Source organism: Serinus canaria, chromosome 1A (assembly GCF_022539315.1).
Source record: "Serinus canaria isolate serCan28SL12 chromosome 1A, serCan2020, whole genome shotgun sequence".
Taxonomy (NCBI): Eukaryota; Metazoa; Chordata; class Aves; order Passeriformes; family Fringillidae; genus Serinus; species Serinus canaria.
The window spans coordinates 394,796-419,455 of record NC_066314.1 but is presented as its reverse complement, the minus strand read 5'-3'; the positions used below and the strand labels follow the sequence as shown (position 1 = coordinate 419,455).

The 24,660-nt window shown below is 63.5% G+C and overlaps 1 protein-coding gene across 3 annotated transcripts in view; it reads left to right on the top strand.

Annotated features, from left to right (window-relative positions):
• Positions 1-23,323, top strand: part of SBF1 (SET binding factor 1) — a 66,523-nt gene extending 43,200 nt beyond the window's left edge. The window contains exons 10-42 of one of the 3 annotated variants that reach the window (XM_050969805.1): positions 1,438-1,515; positions 1,908-2,021; positions 2,832-2,960; positions 4,199-4,297; positions 5,026-5,230; positions 6,203-6,315; positions 7,035-7,184; positions 7,275-7,343; positions 7,751-7,909; positions 8,242-8,501; positions 9,449-9,621; positions 10,258-10,331; positions 10,418-10,613; positions 10,974-11,101; positions 11,467-11,642; positions 12,771-12,910; positions 13,217-13,424; positions 14,213-14,409; positions 14,924-15,061; positions 15,987-16,082; positions 16,740-16,817; positions 17,364-17,548; positions 18,053-18,229; positions 18,675-18,776; positions 18,851-19,036; positions 19,281-19,407; positions 19,484-19,614; positions 20,131-20,364; positions 20,469-20,579; positions 20,856-21,067; positions 21,197-21,284; positions 21,387-21,518; positions 21,627-23,323. In XM_050969805.1, coding sequence (XP_050825762.1) covers positions 1,438-1,515; positions 1,908-2,021; positions 2,832-2,960; positions 4,199-4,297; positions 5,026-5,230; positions 6,203-6,315; positions 7,035-7,184; positions 7,275-7,343; positions 7,751-7,909; positions 8,242-8,501; positions 9,449-9,621; positions 10,258-10,331; positions 10,418-10,613; positions 10,974-11,101; positions 11,467-11,642; positions 12,771-12,910; positions 13,217-13,424; positions 14,213-14,409; positions 14,924-15,061; positions 15,987-16,082; positions 16,740-16,817; positions 17,364-17,548; positions 18,053-18,229; positions 18,675-18,776; positions 18,851-19,036; positions 19,281-19,407; positions 19,484-19,614; positions 20,131-20,364; positions 20,469-20,579; positions 20,856-21,067; positions 21,197-21,284; positions 21,387-21,518; positions 21,627-21,725 — 4,764 coding nt within the window. In that variant the 3' untranslated portion in view covers positions 21,726-23,323. The remainder of the gene's footprint in view (positions 1-1,437; positions 1,516-1,907; positions 2,022-2,831; positions 2,961-4,198; positions 4,298-5,025; positions 5,231-6,202; positions 6,316-7,034; positions 7,185-7,274; positions 7,344-7,750; positions 7,910-8,241; positions 8,502-9,448; positions 9,622-10,257; positions 10,332-10,417; positions 10,614-10,973; positions 11,102-11,466; positions 11,643-12,770; positions 12,911-13,216; positions 13,425-14,212; positions 14,410-14,923; positions 15,062-15,986; positions 16,083-16,739; positions 16,818-17,363; positions 17,549-18,052; positions 18,230-18,674; positions 18,777-18,850; positions 19,037-19,280; positions 19,408-19,483; positions 19,615-20,130; positions 20,365-20,468; positions 20,580-20,855; positions 21,068-21,196; positions 21,285-21,386; positions 21,519-21,626) is intronic. The other 2 variants (XM_050969806.1, XM_050969807.1) reach the window with 2 other exon arrangements.
• The last annotated feature ends 1,337 nt before the right edge of the window (positions 23,324-24,660 follow it).

Here is a 24,660-nt window from a genome sequence, read left to right as displayed (position 1 = left end):
CACGCCTTTGGGGTCCTGCCCATGCCTTTGGGGTCCTGCCCATGCCTTTGGGGTCCTGCCCACGCCTTTGGGGTCCTGCCCACGCCTTTGGGGTCCTGCCCACGCCTTTGGGGTCCTGCCCACGCCTTTGGGGTCCTGCCCACGCCTTTGGGGTTGTGTCCATGCCTTTGGGATCCTGCCCATGCCTTTGGGGTTGTGTCCACACTTTTGGGGTCCTGCCCATGCCTTTGGGGTCCTACCCATGCCTTTGGGGTCATGTCACGGGGACCATTCCTGATCCAATGGCCTCTGGCCAGCACCCTGGGAATGACACACATTTCCATGGGAGCTGGGAGTAGAGCAGCAGGGGTTCCCCTGTGATTCCTGCCCTGGGGTGCTGCTGCCCCTGTCACAGTGGCCATTCCCAGTCCAGTGCCCTCTGGTATCCTGCAGTGCCAGGGGGGTTCCTTTGGAAGAGGTTTCTGGGAATGTGGTGCTGGCTCCTGGCCCAGGGCAGGAAGCAGCTGTGGCCTGGCTGCTCCTGTGTTCCCAAGGCACTGCTGGAGCAGCTCCTGCTCCTCCTGGGGACAGTGGGGTGTGAAGGTCCCCCTGGCAGAGCAGGAGGGGCTCCCTTTTCCCTGGGGTCCCAGTGCCAGCCATGCTTCCCAAGGCAGGGTCAGGCCCAGCAGAGCATTCCTGATCCCCCATAGTTTGTCTCCAAGCCCCTCAGACCTTTTCCACAGGGGCTATGGGGTCTCTGGGGCAATGTCCTTGGCTTCTCCAGCCAGGATAGTATGGGGTTCGGCTGTTTGTCTCTGTCCCCACACACGCTTAGGATGGTTCTGGCAGGCTGTGTCTCAAAAGATGAGTCTGGACTCCAGGGTTTTTCGGTCTTCAGAATTGTTTATTATATCTTATCTGTAAAGTCCCTTCTCTGCCCGACCTGGATCTGACCAGCAGGGCAGCCAAAGGCACTCTGACCACCCCCAAGGCAGGCACATCTTTTATAACAAAAACTACGGATATCAGATTTACCTTTTATCCCCAATACCTGTCACCCTCGTCACCGGATACACTCTCACCCCAGACCAATCCCCAAGTGCCAACACCACACCAGAAGATGGATGACAAGAAGAAGAAAGAAGAGTCTTGTGACATGCCCTGATTCCTCCATCTTGTCTCCATAACTCCCCTGTACAAAAACCCCAAAATCTGTAATTTACCCTGTAACTACATTTTTCCCTTCACCATTCACACCCAAGTGATTCCCACAGGTTCCATCTCCTCATACATTGGTGGCACATCCCTAGATGGATCAAAATCAAGCCACCAAGTGCTTTTGGCAACATTCCAAGACCCCCGAGCCCCCCAAGGGTTCTCTCGGTAGCTCTGGACATCAGGAGTGATGTGCTGAGCTCCCACAGGATGGAGCCTGAGCTGAGTGTCCTCCCTGGGCAGGTCCTGGACCCGGAGCTGGAGGTGGCTGACCTCGCCTTCCCCCCTTCCACCATTTCCGCCTCTTCCCTCAAGATGCAGGTGAGTGGTGGGAGGGAGAGGGACCCTGGGTGGGGGGCTGTACCCCAGGGCCATCCTGGCTCTCACACACCATTCCAGCCCTGTGTCCATCCAAGGCCAGGCCACTGCTCCGAGCCGTGCTGGATCCTGCAGTGCCGTGGGTTCCAGATTCACGGCCAGGGTGGAGCAGACAGGGAATGCTTGGGCTTGCAGCATTCCCAGAGCTCCCTCTCCTCCCTGTGCAGCTCTGGGGGGCAGGGCAGTGAATCCCGTGCCCCTTTTCCCTGGAATCTCAGCCGCATTCCCTGCCCTCACCCTGGGGTTGATCCCGTGCTGGGGGAAATCCCTGCCCCGGGAGCTGCCCTGGCCACACCCTGAGCCCCACCAGCCCGGGCTGTGCTTCCCTGTTGCAGGACAAGGAGATCCGGGCCGTGTTCCTGCGCCTGTTTGCTCAGCTGCTGCAGGGCTACCGCTGGTGCCTGCACATCATCCGCATCCACCCCGAGCCCGTCATCCGCTTCCACAAGGTGAGGGCCTGGGCTGAGCCGGGCTGGGACAGCCGAGTCCAGGAAACAGGCCTGCCTTTCCAGGCAGTGACCTCCCCAGCATCCCTGCCAGCCCACCTGCATCCCGTGTTTGTCCTCGAGCGTGCCGAGGTCTCCCGGGGCAGGAGCGCTTCCCTGCCTGGGTGTTCCTGCAGAGCTCAGCGAGGAGGGAGCCCAGGCCTGCAGCTGGGTGTTTTGGGAGATCTTGGCACTGCTGAGGGACCAGCTGCAGTCCTCTGGCCCTGAGTCCCTCTGGCCTTGGACTCCTGTGCCCCTCTGGCCTTGTGTCCCTGAGTCCCTCTGACTTTGTGTTCCTGTGCCTCTCTGTCCCTGTGTTCCTGAGTACCTCTGGCCTTGTATCCCTGTGTCCCTATGTCTCTGTGTCCCTGTATTCCTGTGAACCTGCATCTCTCTGTCACTGTGCGCCTATGTCCCAGAGTCCCTCTGGCTTTGTGTCCCCATGTCCCTGTGTCCCTGTGTCCCTCTGTCCCTGTATTCCTGTGCCCCTGTGTCCCAGAGTCCCTCTGGCCCTGTGCCCCCATGTTCCTGTGTCACTCTGCCCTATATCCCTGTGTCCCTGTGTCCTGCTTCCGCATGCCAAGGTGACACCAGAGCCCTTCCCTTGTCCCTTGTCCTGCTGCCATGGGCCAGAGGCTCTGGTTTCCATGCCAACCCTGTCCCTGTGCCCAGGTGGCGCAGGGCAGGAGGTGGCAGTGTCCCAGTGCCACCCAGCTGCCCATCCATGATGTGTTGTCACCCACTCTGCTGATGGCACTGCCGTTCCCTTGGCAGGCGGCGTTCCTGGGCCAGCGGGGGCTCACGGAGGACGATTTCCTCACCAAGGTGCTGGAGGGGATGGCCTTCGCTGGCTTTGTCACCGAGCGCGGGGCTCCCTACCGCCCCATCGACCTCTTCGACGAGGTGGGGCCTGGGGGCAGCGGCCCTTCCCACATCCCGGGATCTGCGGGGCTGAGCGGGATCTGTGGGGCTGAGCGGGATCTGCCATGGCCTGAGCAGGATCTGTGGGGCTGAGGGGGATCTGTGGGGCTGGGCAGGATCTGTGGGGCTGAGTGGGATCTGCGGGGCTGGGCGGAGTCTGTGGGGCCTGAGCGGGATCTGTGGGGCTGAGCAGGATCTGCCATGGCCTGAGCAGGATCTGCGGGGCTGAGCGGGATCTGTGGGGCTGAGCGGGATCTGCCATGCCTGAGTGGGATCTGTGGGCTGAGTGGGATCTGCCATGGCCTGAGCGGGATCTGTGGGGCTGAGCAGGATCTGCGGGCTGAGCGGATCTGTGGGGCTTAGTGGGATCTGTGGGCTGAGCAGGATCTGCGGGCTGAGCGGGATCTGTGGGGCTTAGTGGGATCTGTGGGGCTGAGCAGGATCTGCCATGGCCTGAGCAGGATCTGTGGGGCTGGGGGATCTGTGGGGCTGAGGGGATCTGCAGGCTGAGCGGATCTGCGGGTCTGAGTGGATCTGCGGGGCTGAGCGGGATCTGTGGGGCTGGGCAGGATCTGTGGGGCTGAGCGGGATCTGCGGGGCTGAGCGGGATCTGTGGGGCTGAGCGGGATCTGCGGGGCTGAGTGGGATCTGCCATGGCCTGAGCAGGATCTGTGGGGCTGAGCAGGATCTGTGGGGCTGAGCGGGATCTGTGGGGCTGAGCGGGATCTGTGGGGCTGGGTGGGATCTGCATGGCCTGAGTGGGATCTGTGGGGCTGAGCGGGATCTGTGGGGCTGAGCAGGATCTGTGGGGCTGAGCGGGATCTGTGGGGCTGAGCAGGATCTGCCATAGCCTGAGCGGGATCTGCATGGCCTGAGTGGGATCTGTGGGGCTGAGCGGGATCTGTGGGGCTGGGCGGGATCTGCGGGGCTGAGCAGGATCTGCCATGGCCTGAGCAGGATCTGTGGGGCTGAGCAGGATCTGTGGGGCTGAGCGGGATCTGTGGGGCTGAGCGGGATCTGTGGGGCTGAGCGGGATCTGTGGGGCTGGGTGGGATCTGCATGGCCTGAGTGGGATCTGTGGGGCTGAGCGGGATCTGTGGGGCTGAGCGGGATCTGTGGGGCTGAGCAGGATCTGCCATAGCCTGAGCGGGATCTGCATGGCCCCGGGTTTGGGAGAGGCCCTGGAGCTGCTCCTGTCACCCCTGTCCTGTCCTCCCCAGCTCGTGGCCTACGAGGTGAAGCGCATGAAGGCGGAGGAGGGGAACAAGCAGAAAATCCTGAGGCACATCAAGGAGCTGGCAGAGAAACTCTACAAAAATGTGAGTCCTGGAGCCCACGGGCAGGAGTGGGGTGTGCTGGGGATACGGGGCAGGGACAGCCTGGTTGGAGTCCTGGTCACTCTGTCCTCCCTGCATAGCTCCTGGTGACAGATCCTGTCCCTCCTTGTGCTGTCATCTGTGGTCAGGCCCATCCTCACATGCCTGTGAGGAGGTCCTGGGAGTGGGATTCCCTGGTTTTATAGGATCATAAATCCCAGAAACACAGAGGTTGGAAAATATAGGATCATTCCCTTGTTTTATAGGATCATAAATCCCAGAATCACAGAGGTTGGAAAAGACCCCCAGGGCTATCCAGTCCCAGCTGTGCCCAGTGCCCACCTTGTCCCCAGCCCAGAGCCCTTAGTGCCACCTCCGGGAATTCCCTGGACACCTCTGGGGATGGGGACTGAGCAGCCCCTTCCAAGGCCTGAGCAGCCTTTCCAGGAGGAAGTTCCTGCTGATGTCCAACCCGAGCCTCCCTGGCCCAGCTGGAGGTTTCCAGCAGCACCTGAGGGCAGGAGTGTCCCCCGGGAGCCTCGACTGGCTGGGATGGAGCTCCTGCTGGCACTGGGCTCATGGCCGTGCCACAGCTGTGCCCCCTGGGGGTTGGGGGAGCAAATCCTCGGGCTTGCAGATTGCAGCTGGGAGCAGAGCAGGGGGCAGGGGGCTCCTGTCTGGGGGGGGACACGCGGTGACCTCAGGGCTGAGCCAGAGCCGTCCCCGCGCAGGAGAACCCGTACCCCGCCGTGACCATGCACAAGGTGCAGAAGCCCACGGAGGGCTGCCACCTGCGCCTGCACCAGAAGCCCTTCCCACACCTGGACGAGGGCACCGTGCAGTGGATCATCGACCAGGCCACGGCCAAGCTGCAGACGGCCCCGCCCGCCGTCAAGGCTGAGAAGAAGTGCATGGTGCCCTCGGGACCCCCCATCGGTGTGTGGGGCATGGGGGACCCTGTCCTGGGGGGCTGTGGGAGGCCATGGTGCCCTCGGGACCCCCATCGGTGTGTGGGGCACGGGGGACCCTGTCCTGGGGGGCTGTGGGAGGCCATGGTGCCCTCGGGACCCCCATTGGTGTGTGGGGCAAGGGGGACCCTGTCCTGGGGGGCTGTGGGAGGCCATGGTGCCCTCGGGACCCCCATTGATGTGTGGGGCAAGGGGGACCCTGTCCTGGGGGCTGTGGGAGGCCATGGTGCCCTCGGGACCCCCAGGTACGTGGGCAAGGGGGACCCTGTCTGGGGGGCTGTGAGAGCCATGGTGCCTCGGGACCCCATCGGTGTGTGGGGCAAGGGGGACCCTGTCCTGGGGGGCTGTGGGAGGCCATGGTTCCCTCGGGACCCCCCATCAGTGTGTGGGGCACGGGGGACCCTGTCCTGGGGCTGTGGGAGGCCATGGTGCCTCAGGACCCCCATCAGTGTGTGGGGCAAGGGGGACCCTGTCCTGGGGGCTGTGGGAGGCCATGGTGCCCTCGGGACCCCCCATCAGTGTGTGGGGCAAGGGGGACCCTGTCCTGGGGGGCTGTGGGAGGCCATGGTTCCCTCGGGACCCCCCATCGGTGTGTGGGGCAAGGGGGACCCTGTCCTGGGGGGCTGTGGGAGGCCATGGTGCCCTCGGGACCCCCCATCGGTGTGTGGGGCACAGGGGACCCTGTCCTGGGGGGGCTGTGGGAAGCCATGGTGCCCTCGGGACCCCCATGGGTACGTGGGGCACAGGGGACCCTGTTCTGGGTCACAGCACAGGAGTAAAACGTGGGAAACAGCAGCTCCGACCCCCTTGGGGTTCTCAGCTTCCCAGGAGCTCCCAATACCCATGAAGGCCCTGTGGTCACCTGGACCAGGGGGACAGAGGGTCCCCAGCAGGGTGCCAGTCCCACCCTGCCTGGACTGACGGGATCTCTTCCATCCAGCTGCCATCCTGGAGCGCAACGGGAACGCCCTGGCCAACAGCGCCCGGCGCCTGGAGGTGGTCAGGAACTGCATCTCCTACGTCTTTGAGAACAAGATGCTGGAGGCCAAAAAGGTGAGGGGGCTGGGGATGGGGGGTCGGTGTCCTCTGTGGGTGGAGAGGACGTTCCCTGTCCTGTGCCCATGTCCTGGCGGTTGGCTTAGGGTCATAAAGTTGTGGAATCACAGTTAGTGAGGTTGGAAAATCCCTGTGAGCCCACTGAGTCCAACCATCCCCAGCACTGCCAAGGCCACCGCTGACCCTGTTCCCAAGTGCCACATCCACACGGCTTTGAAATCCCTCCAAACCTCCCTGGGCGGCTGTGCCAGTGCCTGACCACCCTTTCCATAGGGAAATTCCTGCTGATGTCCCCCCTGAGCCTTCCCTGGCCCAGCTTGAATCTGTTCCCTGTCCTCCTGTCCCTGTTCTCTGTAGCAGAGCCCCACTCTCACCTCAGTAAAAGGACCATGGAGCCATTTGGATTGGCAGTCCCTCTGGGACCATCAAGTCCCACCATTCCCCAACACCGCTGTGGCCACCACTGACCCGTGACGTGTCCCCCTCCTGGTGTTCCTGGGATTTTGGCTGGTGGCTCCACACCAGCTCATCTCCATTGCTTCATCTCCCAGTGCCCCTGGGCTCCTCCCCCTCCTCCATGGCCATGTCCCTCCGGCCACACCTGGAATTCTGCCCTGCTTTGTCTCCGTGTCCGAGTGCATCCCCTGATACGGTGTGGGCCTGTGGCAGCAGGGCTGTCCAGGCCCTGTCCCAGCCCACAAACCCCGTTCCCACAGCTGTTCCCAGCTGTGCTGCGTGCCATGAAGGGCCGGGCCGCCCGGCACTGCCTGACCCAGGAGCTGCACCTGCACGTGCAGCAGAACCGCGCCGTGCTGGACCACCAGCAGTTCGACTTCGTCATCCGCATGATGAACTGCTGCCTCCAGGTAGGGCAGGGCTGGGGGGCTCCTTCTTCCCGTGGGACATGGCAGGGGTCGGCCTCGGAACGTCCCCTGGTCACCGCGCTCCTTCCCCAGGACTGCACGGCCATGGATGAGCACGGCATCGCCGCCGCCCTGCTGCCGCTGGTCACCGCCTTCTGCAGGGTGAGCGACCAGTGTCCCCACCCCGGAGCCCTCAGGATCCCCCCAGGTGGCAGAGGCTGCAGGGGGGTGTCCCCTCAGGGCTTGTCAGCCTACAGCTTCTGCCGAGAAGGTTCCACCCAGCCCAGACTGGCCCGAGGCTCCCAGGGAGGCTGGAACACCTGTGGGAAGGGGGTTGCTCTGGAATGCCAGCTTGATCCCATGGTCAGGTTGGGCTGGGCTGAGCCTCTGGGCTCCAGGTGGGCTCTGAGCAAGAGAATTTTCAGGGAATGCTGGAGCAGCTCTTGTGCAGACATTCCTCCTGCCTGCCCAGGGCTTTCCCAGTGGCAGCTGGAGGAGCAGGGACACCTGAGTGGAGAGCTCAGCACAAAGGCTGTGTGCAGATGGATCTTTTCCACCTCCTTCCACAGAAACTGAGCCCTGGCATCACCCAGTTTGCCTACAGCTGCGTGCAGGAGCACGTGGTGTGGACCAACATCCAGTTCTGGGAGGCCATGTTCTACTGTGATGTCCAGAACCACATCCGGGCCCTCTACCTGGACAGTGCCGAGGAGAACCACATGGAGCAGGTGGGAGGGTGGCGCAGGAGAGCTCTTCCCAAAGGGCTGGGGCCCCTCATGGTGTTACAGAATCCTGGAATGGGTTGGGTGGGAACCTCAAAGGCCTGCAGTGCCACCCCTGCCATGGCAGGGACACCTCCCACTGTCCCAGGTGCTCCCAGCCCCAGTGTCCAGCCTGGCCTTGGCCACTGCCAGGGAGGCAGGGGCAGCCCCAGCTGCTCTGGCATTTCCAGCCCAGCTGCATGTTCTGCTCAGCTGAGGTTGAGGGTCTGCACCCCAGTTCTGGGAGATCCCTGTGGGTCTGTCCATGCAGACAGCCCCATCCCTTCCCCCTGCCCCAGGAGAGCACGGAGGAGCCGCAGGAGGCCAAGTCGGCGCTGGAGATCGCGTCGGAGCAGCTGCGGCTGTGGCCCACCATGAGCCGGGAGAAGCAGCAGGAGCTGATCCAGAAGGAGGAGAGCACGGTGTTCAGCCAGGCCATCCACTACGCCAACAGGATGAGCTACCTGCTGCTGCCCCTGGACACCAGCAAGAACCGCCTGCTCCGCAGCTCCGGCCTGGGCGACGTGGAGAGCGTCAGCAACAGCTTCGTCACCAACAGGTGCTGGGGACACCGGCTGACCGAGCTGGGACAGAGCTCGTGGGCTGGGCCAGGCTGCTGTCAGCGAAAGATGTCCCTGCTCGCTGAGGGGGGTCGGACTCCTGTGAGGGCTCCTTCCAATCCCAGCCATGCTGGGATTCCAGGGTTGTGTCAGGACTGAGGCGGACTGTGGTGCCCAGGGAGGTTTCTGGGAGTGGGAGCTCTGCTGGGTCCATGCTGGGAATGGGAACAGTCTTGGACTCTTGTCAGGAGTGGGAGGGAGCTTTCCAGGATCTCTGTCAGGAGTGGGAGCTCTCCTGGTATCGTATCAGGAGTGGGAACTCTCCTGGGATCATATCAGGGATAGGAACTCTCCTGTGTTTCTTTGAGGAGTGGGAGCTCTCCTGGGATCATATGAGGAGTGGGAGCTCTCCTGGGATCATATGAGGAGTGGGAGCTCCCCTGGGATCATATCAGGGATAGGAACTCTCCTGTGTTCCTTTGAGGAGTGGGAGCTCTCCTGGGTCTGTATCAGCACTAGGAGCTCTCCTGGGACCATATCAGGAGTGGGAGCTCCCCTGGGATCATATCAGGAATAGGAACTCTCCTGTGTTCCTTTGAGGAGTGGGAGCTCTCCTGGGATCATATGAGGAGTGGGAGCTCTCCTGGGATCATATCAGGAGTAGGAGCTCTCCCGGGATCATATCAGGAGTGGGAGCTCTCCTGGGATCATATGAGGAGTGGGAGCTCTCCTGGGATCATATGAGGAGTGGGAGCTCTCCTGGGATCATATCAGGAGTAGGAGCTCTCCTGGGATCATATGAGGAGTGGGAGCTCTCCTGGGTCTGTATCAGCACTAGGAGCTCTCCTGGGATCATATCAGGAGTGGGAGCTCCCCCGTGTCCATGCGGGAGTGGCCCCTGGCTGGGGCTGTCCTGGGCTGACCCTTCCCTGTTTCCCTCGGGAAGCATCGCGGGCAGTGTGGCCGAAAGCTACGACACCGAGAGCGGCTTCGAGGACGCCGAGAGCTCGGACGTGGCCAACTCCGTGGTGAGGTTCATCAACCGCTTCGTGGACAAGGTGTGCACCGAGAGCGGCGTCACCAACGAGCACCTCAAGGGGCTGCACGTCATGATCCCGGGTGAGGACACCGGGGTGGCCACGGGGATCCCACAGCGGGAGAGGGCAGGGTGGGATCTGGGGGGGCAGAGTGGATTTGGGAAGGGCAGGGTGGGGTTTAAGCAGGATAGGGTGAGATTTGGGCAGGGTGGGATTCAAGTAAGGGAAACCAGGATTTGGGTAGGATAGGATGGGATTAGGGCAGGACAGGGTGGGTTTTGGGCAGGGACAGATGGGATTAGGGCAGGACAAATGGGATTCAGGCAGGGACAGGGGGAGATTCAGGCAGGACAGGGGGAGATTCAGGCAGGGACAGGATGGGATTTGGGCAGGACAGATGGGATTTGGGCAGGGACAGGGTGAGATTCGGGCAGGGACAGGATGGGATTCAGGCAGGACAGGATGGGATTTGGGCAGGGACAGGATGGGATTCAGGCAGGGACAGGGTGGAATTCGGGCAGGGACAGGATGGGATTCAGGCAGGGACAGGGTGGGATTTGGGCAGGACAGGATGGGATTCAGGCAGGGACAGGGTGGAATTCAGGCAGGACAGGTGGGATTCGGGCAGGGACAGGATGGGATTCAGGGAGGACAGGTGGGATTTGAGCAGGGGCAGGGTGGGATTTGGGCAAGGCAGGACTCACCCCCTGTCCCACAGACATCGTGCAGATGCACATTGAGACCCTGGATGCCGTGCACAGGGAGAGCAAGAGGCTTCCTCCCATCCAGAAGGTAGGGATGCCCTGCTGGGCTGGGAGCAGGTCCGGGGGGGCTGTGAGGCCCTTCCCACGGGCCTGAGCCCCCCGCTGTTCCCCCAGCCAAAGCTGCTGCGGCCCAACCTGCTGCTGGGGGAGGAGTGTGTGATGGAGGGGCTCCGCGTGTACCTGATGCCGGACGGGCGCGAGGAGGGGGCCGGGGGCAGCGTCGGGGGGCCCCCCCTGCTCCCCGCAGAGGGAGCCGTGTTCCTCACCACCTACAGGATCATCTTCAAGGGAACCCCCACCGACCCCCTGGGTGAGGGGCTGCGGCCTCGGGAGAGGGAGGGGAGGGGCCCTGGGGGCAGGGGAGAGGGTTGGGGATGCTTAGGGGGGAGGGAGCTGGTCAGTGGTCCCTGCAGGTCAAGGGGTTGGTTGGTCAGTGATCCCTGGGGAGCAGGGGGGAGGGTTGGGGATCCCTGGGGATCAGGGAGCTGGTCAGTGATCCCTGGGGAGTAGGGCTGGTGAGCCCTGGGGGCAGGGGTTGGTTGTTTCTGGCCCCTGTGTCCCATAGACCCCTGTCCATGGTAGGGCTGAGAATGAGGGTGGCCTGGGGTGGCCTGGCCCTGCCCGGGGCCGGGGCAGGGATGGAACTGACCCCTTGCTGTCCTGTGTCCAGTGGGGGAGCAGGTGGTGATCCGGTCCTTCCCCATCGCCTCGCTGACCAAAGAGAAGAAGATCAGTATCCAGGCCCAGGCGGATCAGTTCATCCAGGAGGGATTGCAGCTGCGCTCCTGCACATTCCAGGTGGGACCCCCTGCTGGGAGAGAGCTCCCAAACCTGCTGTGCACAAGGACACCCAGCAGCAGGAGTGGAGACTGCAGCAGGAAAGGGAATGGGGCAGCAGAAAGGGAAAGGGACAGGGGAAAGGGAATGGGACAGAGGAAGAGAGTGGGAGAGCAGAAAAGGGAATGGGACAGGAGAAAGGGAATAGGGCAGAGGAAGGGGAATGGTACAGAGGAAAGGGAATGGGAATGCAGGGAGAGGCAGAGCAGCCTCTCAGTCCAGCCTCTGCCCATGATGCTCCTGGGTGGATCCAAGCTCTGCCCTGATCCATGGGAAGGGCTGTCCCTGGCCTGACCCCATTGTCACCCCCACCTGTGCCTCCCCAGCTGCTGAAGATTGCCTTTGACGAGGAGGTGGCCTCGGACAGCGCCGAGATCTTCCGGAAGCACCTGCACAAGCTGCGCTACCCCCAGCACGTGCGCGGCACCTTCGCCTTCACCGTGGGCCAGTCCCCCAAGCAGGCCATGCAGCCCAAGGCCAAGGAGAAGAACCCCTCGCTCAGGTACCTGTGCCAGGAGAGGGGATCACACCTGGATGTGCCTCATTCCCTGGGGCTCCCCCTCCTGTCCCTGCTCTGGCAGAGCCACCGGGCTGGGGGCACTCCGGGAAGGGGACACGGGGAGCTGAGCCCTCCTGGGGCAGGGTTTGTGTCACTGGAGATCAGAGAATCCTTAGGCTTGGGAAAGCCCTCTGGGACAGTGACTGCAGCCATTCTCGGCACTGCCCGTGTCCCCAAGTGCCACATCCACACAGCCCTTTCCAGGAGGGAATTCCCCAGTATCCACCCTGAGCTCCCCTGGCCCAGCCTGAGGCCGTTCCCTCTCCTCCTGTCCTTGTTCCCTGGAGCACAGCCCGACCACCCCAGCTGTCCCCTCCTGGCCAGAGCTGTGGAGCCCAAAGAGCTGTAGATGTCCCCTGTCCTGCAGTGTCCCCAGCCCCACACAGTCACACTGGGAAGGACAGTCACACTGGGAAGTGGGAGTTGCAGCAGCATCCCCTGCCTGAGGAGGTGTCCCCCACAGGAGGGGTTCCAGTAGCCTGGGTGGCCCAGGGACACAGTTCTGGGTGACTTGGGGACATGGCCCTGCAGTGCTGGGTGACTCAGGCACATTGTCCTGCAGTGCTGGGTGACTTGGGGACATGGTCCTGCAGTACTGGGTGACTCAGGGACATTGTCCTGCAGCATTGAGTGACTTGGGGACACAGTCCTTCAGTGCTGAATGACTGGGTAGCATTGTCCTGCAGTGCTGGGTGACCTGGGGACATTGTCCTGCACCACTGGCTGCAGCCCTGAGCCCAGGCTTGGCTGGCAATGGCCCTGCCATGGATCCCCAGGTCCCTGTGCTGGATCCCTGTCCCTTGCTGTGATTTGGAGCCTCTCCTGGGATGAGCTGGAGCTCTGCCTGTGGCAGCTCTGATCCAGAGGGTGGGGTGCTGCCCCATCCCACCTCCCCAGCTCCCCAGATCCCTTGGGAGTGGCAGGTGCTGGGGCTCCTGCAGGGCCAAGTTGCTGGCAGGTGACATGTCTGCCCCTCCCGTGTGACAGTGACCGCCAGGGCTGAGGGCTGCTCCTGGCTCTGGCTGCCTGGGTGACAGCGTTGTCCCTCTGTGCCCTTGCCCGTGTGCCCAGGACGCTGTCCAAGAACCTGGTGAAGAACGCCAAGAGGACGATTGGCCGGCAGTACGTGACCCGCAAGAAGTACACCCCCCCAGCCTGGGAGCAGCGGGGCAGCCAGCACTTCCCCGAGGACAACGAGGATGAGATCTCAGGTTGGGAACGCCCCGGGGAGGCCAGGGAGCAGTGGCACCTGGGAGGAGTCCTGGTGTCCTTGTGGTGGGAGCAGGGTGGGAACGTGTCCCGGTTCCCGGTGCTGCCCCAGCCCTTGGCTGCAGGTGGTGGCCAGGCAGAGAGCCCAGCACGGAGGGAGGTCTTGGGCTGGCTGGAGAACCCCCCAGGAGTCTGCTGGGGGTGACAGGTGACAGCAGCAGGGTGGGCCATTGCTCCAACCCGTCCTCCTGCTGCTCTGGGACACGGCGTGTGCACCGAGGTGTCCCAGCCCCGCCGTGTCCCCGCAGTGTCCGAGGAGCTGGACAGGAGCACCCTGACGCCCAGCAGCACCATGAGGCCGTCGGAGAAGATGACCATGACTCACGTGGTGGAGCGCGCCTGCTGCCGGGACTACCAACGCCTGGGGCTGGGCACGCTGAGCAGCAGCCTGACCCGCTCCAAGAACGAGCCCTTCCGCATCTCCACCGTCAACCGCATGTACGCCATCTGCCGCAGGTGAGCCGGCCCGGGGCACTGATCCCTGCCGATCCCAGCGGATCCCTGCACATCCCTGCCGATCCCAGTGTCACCGGGACACCCAGAACCACCGGGATCCATAAAACCCTCCACTGGTGCCTCATGGCTTTGTCCTTGGCCAACCCAATCCCAGCCTGCAGCGCCCCACGACTTTCTCACTTACTGATACATTTTCAGCCGACGTTCACTGGTTCCAAGGTGCCCAGTGCTCTTCAGTTATCACTGTCCTGCCCTCTATTGATTATTGACTTCTCGCTTCTCGTGATTAGTCTGAATTTTCCAGTGCTTTTATCATGTTTTTCCCACGTGGGCAGTTTCCAGCACTGAGGCTGAAATGTCTTTGTTAGTGTTTCCTTTGTCTTCATTTACTCCTGTGTGTCCTTGGATGACCATGAGTCCTGGTCACTCCATCATGTCCTTGGATGACCATGAGTCCTGGTCACTCCATCATGTCCTTGGATGACCATGAGTCCTGGTCACTCCATCATGTCCTTGGATGACCATAAATCCTGGTCACTCCTTTGTGTCCTTAGAGGGCCATGAATTCTGGCTCCCAGGTGTCCAGCCTTTAACTCCCTCAGGCTTTGTTGAGTGCAGCTTGTCAGGGTTGGTTTTACCCAACTCGGAGTTGTGATGTAATGATCCGAGGAGCAGGCAGGTGTGTGGAGAAGGGCGATCAGTGCTGGCTCCAAGTGGGGCTCAGGATTAATGAAAGCACTAACGAAGCACTCAGGAGAGCCGTGCCATCCCGGGGTTTGTGTCCACAGCTACCCCGGGCTGCTGATCGTGCCGCAGAGCATCCAGGACAACACCATCCAGCGGATCTCGCGCTGCTACCGCCAGAGCCGCTTCCCCGTGGTGTGCTGGAGGAACTCCCGCACCAAGGCCGTGCTCCTGCGCTCCGGGGGCCTCCACGGCAAGGGCGTCGTCGGCCTCTTCAAGTCCCAGAACGCCCCGACCCCAGGTGACCCTCCCACCCTGGCTGGAACATGGAGCCGGGGCCGTGGGATCGCCCCTGGCTCTGGGCTGTGACACTCAGGGGTCCCCTGGGTCGGGGTGGTGACACTCAGGGGTCCCCTGGGTCGGGGTGGGGACACTCAGGGGTCCCCTGGCTCAGGGCAGTGATGCTCAGGGGTCCCCTGGGTCGGGGTGGTGACACTCAGGGGTCCCCTGGCTTGAGGCAGTGATACCTGAGGGTCTCCAGGATCCAGGCGGTGACACTTTGGGGTCTTCAGCTCTGTGTGGTGTGTTTGGGAGTCCCCTGGCTCGGGGAGGTGGCATGAAGGGGACTCCCCAGCTCAGAGAGGTGACACTCAGGTGTCTCCCTAGCTTAGTGCAGTGAGACCTGGGGGTCTCCCCAGCTCCAGGCAGTGACACTCAGGGGTCTCCCAGCTCTGGGTGGTTGCCCTCAGAGGTCCTCAGGTTCCGGGCAGTGACAGCCTGAGGGTATCCCGGTGACACTCTGGTGTCCCCTGCAGGCCCCTCGCAGGCAGACTCCACCAGCCTGGAGCAGGAGAAGTACCTGCAGGCTGTCATCAATTCCATGCCCCACTACTCGGACGCCGGCGGGCGCAACACCCTCAGCGGCTTCACCTCGGCTCACATGAGCAGTGCAGGTGAGGGGAGCACAGGGGAGGGGCACACCTGGGCTCCTGCCAGCCCTGGCTCCTGCTCTGCATCCCAAGGGAGCTGCTCTCCGGGCTCCCACATCCCAGGAGGCAGCACAGCCTCTCCAGAGCTCCCAGCTCCAGCTGGGTCTCCCTGGCTGCGGGTGGGATGGGCTTTGGGACATCTGGTGTCCCTGGAGCTGGGAACACTGGGGATTTTGGGAATCCCAGTGTCCCTGGAGCTGGGAGCGCTGGGAGCCAAAGCCTGTGCTGGGATCTGGGCACTTTCTGGGGGCCAGTGGGGACAGACCCTTCCCACCAGGATCTCAGCACTGCGTGTTCCCCATGTGTGGTGCCGGGGTCAGTCTGGCGACCCCCGGTAAGTCTGTGCCCAGCTGTCCCTTCCCAGCTGGCCCTTCCTGCAGGGCAGAACTCCAGCCCACCCTGCCACACTCTGGTGCCATCCATGCTGTCCCAGTACCATCTGTCCTGTCCTGGTGCCATCCATGCTGTCCCATCATCCCACCCATCATCACTGTGGACACATCAGGGGCTGGGGGCTCTGGGGAGGCCAGGGGTCTCCCTGATCCTGAAGGCAGAGAACTTCCCAGCAGCCCCTCCAAGGCCTTGCCCCAGTGCGAGGGGACGTGTCCAGAGCACGGCAGGAGCAGGGGGCACACCTCTGAGGGTGGCACGGGTGACCTGGTAGGGCTGGCACAGGCTGGCCCCACCGTGGGCTGGGGGCCGAGCCCCCTCCTCCAGGGCTGCCCCGGGCACTGGTTTTCCGTGGCTCCAGCTGGATGGTGCTTCCCGCGCTGGCTCCGCATCCCCGGGGTTCCGCTTGCTGCCGCTTCCTCCCGGGCCTGCCCTGGCTCCGGCAGGGCCTCGGGAGCTCGGCAGGGCCTCGGGAGCTGACCTTCTCTTGGTGCTGCAGATTTCTCCGACAAGAGGCAGCAGCCTAAGCTGGGATCGCTCATGAAGCAGGTGATGGGAGGGAAGGACGAAGGGCCTGGGACTTTGAGCCGTGGAGGTGAGGACGGGGCAGGGGCGCTGCCGGGGGCCTCGCCGAGACCCCCAGCCCTGGGCAGCTCTTGTAGAGTAGATGCTTCTCTGGGGGGAGCAGGTGATCCCCTGGGAAGAGCAGGGGTTTCCTTGGGAAGAGCAGGTGATCCCCTGGGAAGAGCAGGTGATTCCTGGGGAAGAGCAGGTGATTCCTTGGGAAGAGCAGGGGTTTCCTTGGGAAGAGCAGGTGATTCCTTGGGAAGAGCAGGTGATTCCCTGGGAAGAGCAGGGGTTCCCCTGGGAAGAGCAGGTGATTCCTTGGGAAGAGCAGGGGTTTCCTTGGGAAGAGCAGGTGATTCCTTGGGAAGAGCAGGGGTTTCCTTGGGAAGAGCAGGTGATTCCTTGGGAAGAGCAGGTGGTTCCCTGGGAAGAGCAGGTGCTCCCCTGGGAAGAGCAGGTGATTCCTTGGGAAGAGCAGGTGATTCCCTGGGAAGAGCAGGTGATTCCTTGGGAAGAGCAGGTGGTTCCCTGGGAAGAGCAGGTGCTCCCCTGAGCTGGAGCCGCAGCTGCAGCCTCAGGGAGGGAGGGAGGGTTCGGCCACATCCCCGGCGCCATCGCCTCCATCCCATTCCCTGTCTGTGACTCCGTGTCCCTTGCTGAGGTCACTTTCGTCCTGTGCCCCCAGGGCTGGGTCACAGAGCCAGGGTCATCACCCTGTCCTCCCCCAAGTGCGCGTCGCCGAAGGGCCGCGAGACGCCCCGAGGTACGCACGCGCCCGAGCCGGCCGGGTGTGACTGACCACTGTGACTGACCCCCACTCACTCACTCCCTCCCTGCCCCCCACCACTAATGCCCAGTAACCCCAGTAACCCCCCGAGCCCCCCCTGCTCCAGGTGTGCCACGGGCACGGTAAGTACCGGGCAGCCTCGCCAGGTTTGCTTTGGGCTCCTCGGCTCTGCGGTGCGGGCGGTGGTGCCGGGGCGGGGCACAGCTGGTGGCAGGGCTGTGGCACAGCGGGCACGGCTGTGGTGCAGGTGGCAGGGCTGTGGTGCAGGTGGCAGGTCCCGGTGACGCTGGAGTGGGGTGTGACAGTGACAGACACGGAGCCGCCGGGGCCGGAATCCAGCGGGCAGGAATTTTTGCAGCACCCAGAGGGAGAAGGATCCAAAGCAAACCTGGTGCCCAGCACCTCCCTGGCATGTTCCCCCCGGGCCGGGCTGCGGGGACAGCTCGGCCCCCCGGCTGGGGACGTGGGGCCGGCGCAGCCCCCGAGCCCCGGCCCCGCCCTGATCCGGCCCCGGTCCCGCAGGGAAGTGGGGCAGCATCCGGGCCAGCGGCCGCATGAGCAGCTACGCCCTGAACGTGGAGATCGGGTCCCGCCTGGCGGGGAAGGACCTGCTGGGGACGCCGCACAACGGGACCCCCGCCGAGCCCTCCTTCCTGCGGCAGCACCGAGCCTCGCTCTACATCATCGGGGACAAGTCCCAGCTGAAGGTGACACGCCCTGCACCACCTCGGGGAGGGACAAAGCTGGGAAGGGGCTGGAACCCCAGGAGGGCTGAGGGAGCTGGGAAGGGGCTGAGCCTGGAGCAAAGGAGGCTCAGGGGGACCTTGTGGCTCTGCACAAGTCCCTGCCAGGAGGGGACAGCCAGGGGGGTCGGGCTGTGCTCCAGGGAACAGGGACAGGAGCAGAGGGAACGGCCTCAGGCTGGGCCAGGGGAGCTCAGGGTGGGCACCAGCAGGAATTTCCTCATGGAAAGGGGTCAGGCCTTGGCAGGGGCTGCCCAGGGAGCTTTGGATTGCCCATCCCTGTTGGGATTTTAGAGCCGTGTGGATATGGCACTTGGGGAGAGGGTCAGTGGTGGCCTTGGCAGTTCTGGGGAACAGTTGGACTCCACGGTCTCCAAGGGCTTTTCCAGCCCAAAGAACTCCTGATCCTGAGGGTGGCCGTGGCTCAGGCCAGCCCAGGGCAGCCCAGGCCATGCTGTCCCTCCGCAGGGCGTGAAGCCGGACCCGCTGCAGCACTGGGAGGTGGTGCCCATCGAGGTGTTCGACGTGCGCCAGGTCAAGGCCAGCTTCAAGAAGCTGATGAAGGCCTGCGTGCCCGGCTGCCCCTCCAGCGACCCCAGCGTGGCCTACCTGCGCTCCCTGGAGGAGTCGGAGTGGCTGTCCCAGGTCGGTCACCCCCAGCCCTCCCCTCCCCTGGGGGCTCTGCTGGGGCTCTGAGCGAGCATGGGCTCCAGTGCCCTGTGCAGAGCAGCACTGGGACAGCCTGAGGACACGCAGGGGGCTGTGAGGGGCAGGGATGGGACAATCCAGAGCTCAGCTCCGTGGTGCTGGACAGAGCTGCTGGCCGGGAATGCCAGGCAGGACCCACAGGATGCTCCAGAGGGGCTGGGACAGGGCAGTGCCAGGATGAGCCAGGGGCAGCAGCCCAGGGGGGCTGGTCCAGTGTGGAGCTGTGGGAGGGGTCCCACTCTGGAGGGGGTGAGGGTCCCCTGTCCCTGCTGCTGCTGCCATGACCCCCGAGTGTAGCCTCACTCCAGAGAAGGGAACGCTGCCCCCACACCCAGCCCAGGAACTCCCTGTGCCCTCCTCACTCCTGGGCCTGCCCTGGCAGATCCACAAGATCCTGCAGATCTCGGTGCTGGTGGTGGAGCTGCTGGACACGGGCTCGTCCGTGCTGGTCAGTCTGGAGGATGGCTGGGACATCACCACCCAGGTGAGGGCACGGCGCTGGCCGGAGTGGCCCCGTGGCTGTCCCCCCACAGCCCCTGGAGCTCCCTGTCCCCGCAGGTGGTGTCCCTGGTGCAGCTCCTGTCTGACCCCTACTACCGGACGCTGGAGGGCTTCCGGCTGCTGGTGGAGAAGGAGTGGCTCTCCTTCGGCCACCGCTTCAGCCACCGCGGCGCCCAGACCCTGGCGGGGCAGAGCAGCGGCTTCGCCCCCATCTTCCTCCAGTTCCTGGACTGTGTGCACCAGGTGAGCCCTGGCACCTGGGCCATGGGCCCCCGAGTGCCTGGCGGGACCCCCAAGTGACCAGGGGGGACCCCTGAGTGCCCCCCAAGCTCACTCAAGTCCATGAATGTCCAGTGGGAACCCCGGCACCCAGAGGGACCCCTCAGTGCCTGCTGGAACCCCCAAGTGTCCCCTGGGGCAGGCGGGAGGGCCCAGCCCAGCCCAGCCCGTGTGCCTGGATCCCAGCCATGCCGGGGCTCTCCTGCAGATCCACCTGCAGTTCCCCATGGAGTTCGAGTTCAGCCAGTACTACCTGAAGTTCCTCAGCTACCACTACATTTCCAACCGCTTCCGGACATTCCTGCTGGACTCGGACTACGAGCGCATCGAGCTGGGTGAGCACGGCGTGCGGGGCCAGGGATGGCACCTGCCCCTGCCCCCGTCACACCCGGTGTCCCCTCTGTCCCCCAGGGCTCCTGTACGAGGAGAAGGGCGAGAGGAAGGGCCAGCAGGTCTCCAAATCCATCTGGGATTACATCGACCGCCTCAACAAGAAAGCTCCCATCTTCTTCAACTACCTGTATGCACCTGAGGATGGGGAGGTGAGAGCTGGGGGCACCTGGAGCGGGGCTGGGAGTGCCCCGGGATCCTCCCTGCAGGAGCAGCCAGAGCTGGGATTTGTCCCCTGGGAAGGGACCCCAAAGCCCCTCCAGTGCCATCCCCGCTATGGCAGGGACACCTCCCACTGTCCCAGCCTGCTCCAGCCCCAGTTTCCAGCCTGGCCTTGGACACTCCAGGGATGCAGGGGCAGCCCCAGCTGCTCTGGCAGTTCCAGCCCAGCCAGGAATTCCCAATTCCCAGATCCCATCCATGCCTGCCCTCTGGCAGTGGGAGCCATTCCCTGGGTGCTGTCCCTGCAGGCCTTGTCCCCAGTCCCTCTGCAGCTCTCCTGGAGCCCCTTCAGGCCCTGCCAGGGGCTCTGAGCTCTCCCTGGAGCCTTCCTTCTCCAGGCTGGACACTCCCAACACTCCATGTGGGCACACTGTCCCCTTGTTCTGGCTGGGAATGTCCAACCTGGCCCTGCTGCCCTTCCTGAGCCACCCCTGCCCCTCCCGCAGGTGCTGAGGCCGTACAGCAACATCTCCAACCTGAAGGTGTGGGATTATTACACGGAGGAGACGCTGTCCGAGGGCCCCCCGTACGACTGGGAGCTGGCGCAGGGGCAGCCGGAGCCGGCGGAGGAGCCGGATCGCCAGGACACGGCGGCGCCGCAGAGCAAGCGCCGCATCATCTGGCCCTGCTACGACAACCGCAGCCGCGTGGAGCCCGACGCCATCTCCAAACTGCTCGAGGTGGGAGTCCTGCCCCAGGGATGGCACCCGGCAGAGCCCCTGGACACGGACAGCGGCCCCAGGGGGTTTGTCCCCTCCGGGGCTGATGGTGGAACCCCCCACAGGAGTTGCACAACCTGGAGATGGAGCTGGGGCAGGTCCCGGAGCGCTGGAAGGACACGTGGGACAAGGTGAAAGCGTCCCAGCGCACAGAGGGGCGGCAGGAGGGCAACAGGGTAGGTGACAGGGGGTGACAGGGCTGTGCCAGGCACTGTCGCAGGATGTGACAGGGTGTGGCAGTGTGTGACAGGGTGTGGGTGTAGCTGTGGCAAGGGCTGTGATGGGGCTGTGATGGTGTGGCAGTGGCTGTGACAGGACTGTGACAGAGCGTGGCAGGCTGGTGCTGCTTCTGGGTGCTGCTGCTGCTGGTTCTGACGGTGGTTGTGGTGCTGGTTCTGGTGCTGCTGCTGGAGCTCAGCCCCAGCCCCCCTCACACTGTCCTTGTCCCACAGACCCCCAGCTCCCTGCTGATGTCATCGGGGCTGTCCCACCACCGGCGCTCGCTGGGCGTGTACCTGCAGGAGAGCGGGGTGGGCTCCACGCTCAACCTCAGCCTGGACAGCGACACCAGCAGCACCTCCACCCCGTCCAGCGGGAAGCCGGGCGGCCGCCGCAGCACTTCCACCCTCTACAGCCAGTTCCAGATGTCCGAGAGCGAGAACAGGCAGGCGGGGCCGGGAATGGGCTGGGAATGGTGGCAGCAGGAGGGGGATCCCTCCCCGGGGAGCAGGATGTGGGTCCCGGTGGGTTTCCATCCCTGACCACGCTGTTCCGGCCCCTCCCTGCTCCACAGATCCTATGAGGGATCTCTGTACAAGAAAGGCGCCTTCATGAAACCCTGGAAGTCTCGGTGGTTTGTGCTGGATAAAACCAAACATCAGGTACCGGTTGGGCCCTGGGGTCTGTCCTGTCCCTCTGTCCCATCCCATCCCATCCCATCCCAATCCCCTTCCTGCCCTGCCCTGAGCGCGGCTCTCCCGCAGCTGCGGTACTACGACAGCCGGATGGACACGGAGTGCAAGGGCGTCATCGACCTGGCTGAGGTGGAGTCCATCACCCCGGGGACCCCCACCATGGGGGCCCCCAAGACGGTGGATGAGAAAGCTTTCTTCGACGTGAGTGTCCCCAGGGGCTGGCCCTGGACAGCTCCGCTCACTCCGGTCACTCTGGGCTCCGGAGCTGTCCCGGGCACAGCCCTCAGCCCCGCCTCTCTCTGCCCGCAGCTGAAGACGACGAAACGAGTTTACAATTTCTGCGCCCAGGACGTGCAGCTGGCCCAGCAGTGGATCGATCGCATCCAGAGCTGCCTGTCGGACGCGTGAGCCCGGCTCAGCAGAGCCGCAATTCCAGGCACAGCTGCCGGGCCCGCAGCGGGAGCAGAGGCAGCGCCGGGCTAGAAGCCGAGCCCGGGACTGAGGGAGAGGAGGAGCGGCCCTTCCTCCCACCCACCGGGCAGGACGGGCGTGTCCGGGGTGGGGTGGCACAGGGAGGGATTCCTCGCGTTGAAGCGGGCGGGGGCCCCGTCCCGCCCCCGGCCCCGTCTGAGCCGTGTCGTGACCCCGTGTCCTCCGTGTGCCCCAGCCCCGCTCCAGCTCCCTGGGCAGGGGGTCCTGCGCCCCACACCCCCACTCCACACTGCTGGGGGAGGCAGAGCTGCCCCCTCGTCCTGCCCCTCATCCTGCCCTCCTGCATGTCTGCCAGAGCCCCCCGGAACCTGCCCTGCCCCTCCCGGCCTAGGAGTGAGTCCTGGGCTTGGCTCCCGTCCTGCTGGAGCCGGGACCTGCAGCTCAGGGGATGGCAGAGGGGACAGAGCCCTGCAGCTCAGGGGACGGCAGAGGGGACAGAGCCCTGCAGCTCAGGGGATGGCAGAGGGGACAGCACAGAGCACCGGGACCATCCCGTGTTGTGTCCCACCCTGGAGCCGCTCCCAGCTGTGCACAGGAACGGGAATGCTGGGAATGTTGGGATGCTGCAGGTGCTGGCTCCGTGTCCCTGGCGGGGGGGGGGGGTGGGGGATGGGGGGACGTGGCCGTGGCCACGCTGCTCCCAGTGGGCAGGAGGCTCCTCGGGCTGTGTCCTGCTGGGGTCCCTGTCCTGCCTGGGACAGTCTCTACCTCCAGGCTGGCTGTCCCGGGGGGCATATTCCCTCAGGAGGTGCCAAGTGCTGCAGCCTCCTGGATGCCCCTCTGTCCCCTCCTAGAGGGTGGGGACCAAACCAGCCCCGGGATGAGGGTCCCCTCTGGCTGAAGCCACATGGGACAGGGCTGGGGCAGTGGCCCTGCAAGTGCCACCTGGTCTCTGCAGGGTCTCCTTTGCACAGGTCACATCCCCCTGCCCCAGGCTCTCCTCCCTCCAGCCCTCCCCAGGTGCCCCCTTTGTGCTCTGCCTGTGCTGAGCCCGGGGGGGCCCAGGGGAGCAGCTCCTGTCCCTGTCCCAGCCCCGCTGTCCCTGTCCCCGCTGTCCCCCTGCTGCTGCTGCCCCTCAGTGCTGGGGGTGGCTCTCGGTACCGAACTGGCTCCTGCAGCCCCCCCGCCCCCGCACTGGTGTGAACTGGGGGTTTGGCGTGGGGGGCCCCAGAGGGCACCGTGGGGTCACAGTGGCCCCACTGCTGCCCGGGACCCCCCAGCACCCCCAGGACTGACCCCCCCAGCTCCGCCAGCCCCTCCACCCATCTTGTTTTTAAAGTCCAGCGTTTTATTTCAGTGCAGAGCTCTTTGTACAGTCGCCCCGTTCCTCTGTACCATCCTGGCTGTGCAGGTGTAACACGGAGGTTTTGTAACTTACCTGAGCAGTTGTAGATTATTGAAGTTTCTGTACATTGTGTCAAACATGCAGAGTCCTTGTATTGTATTTGTGCCTAGAGGAAAAGGTTATTCTATAAAGAGAAAACTAACGGAATTTAATAAAAAAATTAATATGAGAGACGTTTCTTTTGCCTTGCTGAGCACAGGGACACAGGGCAGAGCCTCGGGCCAGCACAGGGCAGGCTCAGCTCCTGGGTCACAGGGCAGAGCTCCTGGGGGGCTCCTGGCACAGGAATCTTTGCACCACTGGATCCACTCTGTCCCCCCACTCCTGCTCTGCTCCCACCATTCCAACCCAACAGGAGGAGAGGGAACGGCCTCAGGCTGGGCCAGGGGAGCTTAGGGTGGGCACCAGCAGGAATTTCCCCATGGAAAGGGGGTCAGGCCTTGGCAGGGGCTGCCCAGGGAGCTTTGGAGTGCCCAGCCCTGGAGATGTCCAAGGACTTCCTGGAGGTGGCACTCAGGGCTCTGGCTGGGGACAAGGTGCTGGTCGGGCACAGCTGGGACTGGGAGGACTTTTCCAGCCTCAGGGATTCCATGATTCCATCAGGAGTCCAGCCCCACTCCTGGCCCCGGCGTGTCCTACAGGATGGAGGAACCCAGCACTGGCACGTGAATTTTGAGCTTTTATTGATAGTTGGAATTTACAGCCTAAAACTGACAACATAGAGAGATGCAGACTTTTTTTCCTTTTTCTTATTTTCTTTTTTTTTTTTCTTTTTTGGTCACTTTTTTACAAAAAAAAAAAAACAAAAACAAAAAAACCAAAATAACCAAAAAAGCCACCAGCATCAGATTTACAATATAAAAGTTTTGACAGTAGAGAGACTAAAGTACATCTGGAATTACTCAGAAAAATAAACAGGGAAAAGGCAGTAATTTCAAATTTGTCCCTCATATTTACACATAATACACAGACATTGCTTACAAAGACCCGGATCCCAATTTAAGGGCAGTTGGCATCGTGAGAAGGCTCCCCCGGCATCGCCCTCGTGCCCGCGCCGGGAGCAGATCCCGGGATCTCCCCGCGGCCCCTCCGTGGTTTTATTGCTTTGCGGGGCCGGTGGTTGTGGAGAAAGGCATCGAGTCCCCCCCGCCTGCTGCCGCCGGGACACCTCCATCCCTCGGGAACTCCCTCGGGAACTGGGGATGCCCCGGTGCCAGCGCAGATTTTCAGGGAGACTCAGCTCGGGACACCACGGCAGGATTTGGGAAGAGCGGCAAGAGGAGGAGGAGCGGAACGACGCTGAAAATCCGGGCTCGGCCTGGGGACCCCCCTGCAACCTTCCCAAATCCATGAATCCCCACCCCCCCGGCAGCAGCGCCTCCTCCCACCCGGGCTGTTGGATTGATGGGATCTCCTGTGCTCAGGGACGGCTCCAGCTCCCATCCCACAGCCTGGAATTAGCTCTGCCTCAGCTGGGACGTGGAGATGGCAGAGGTGCCATTCCCA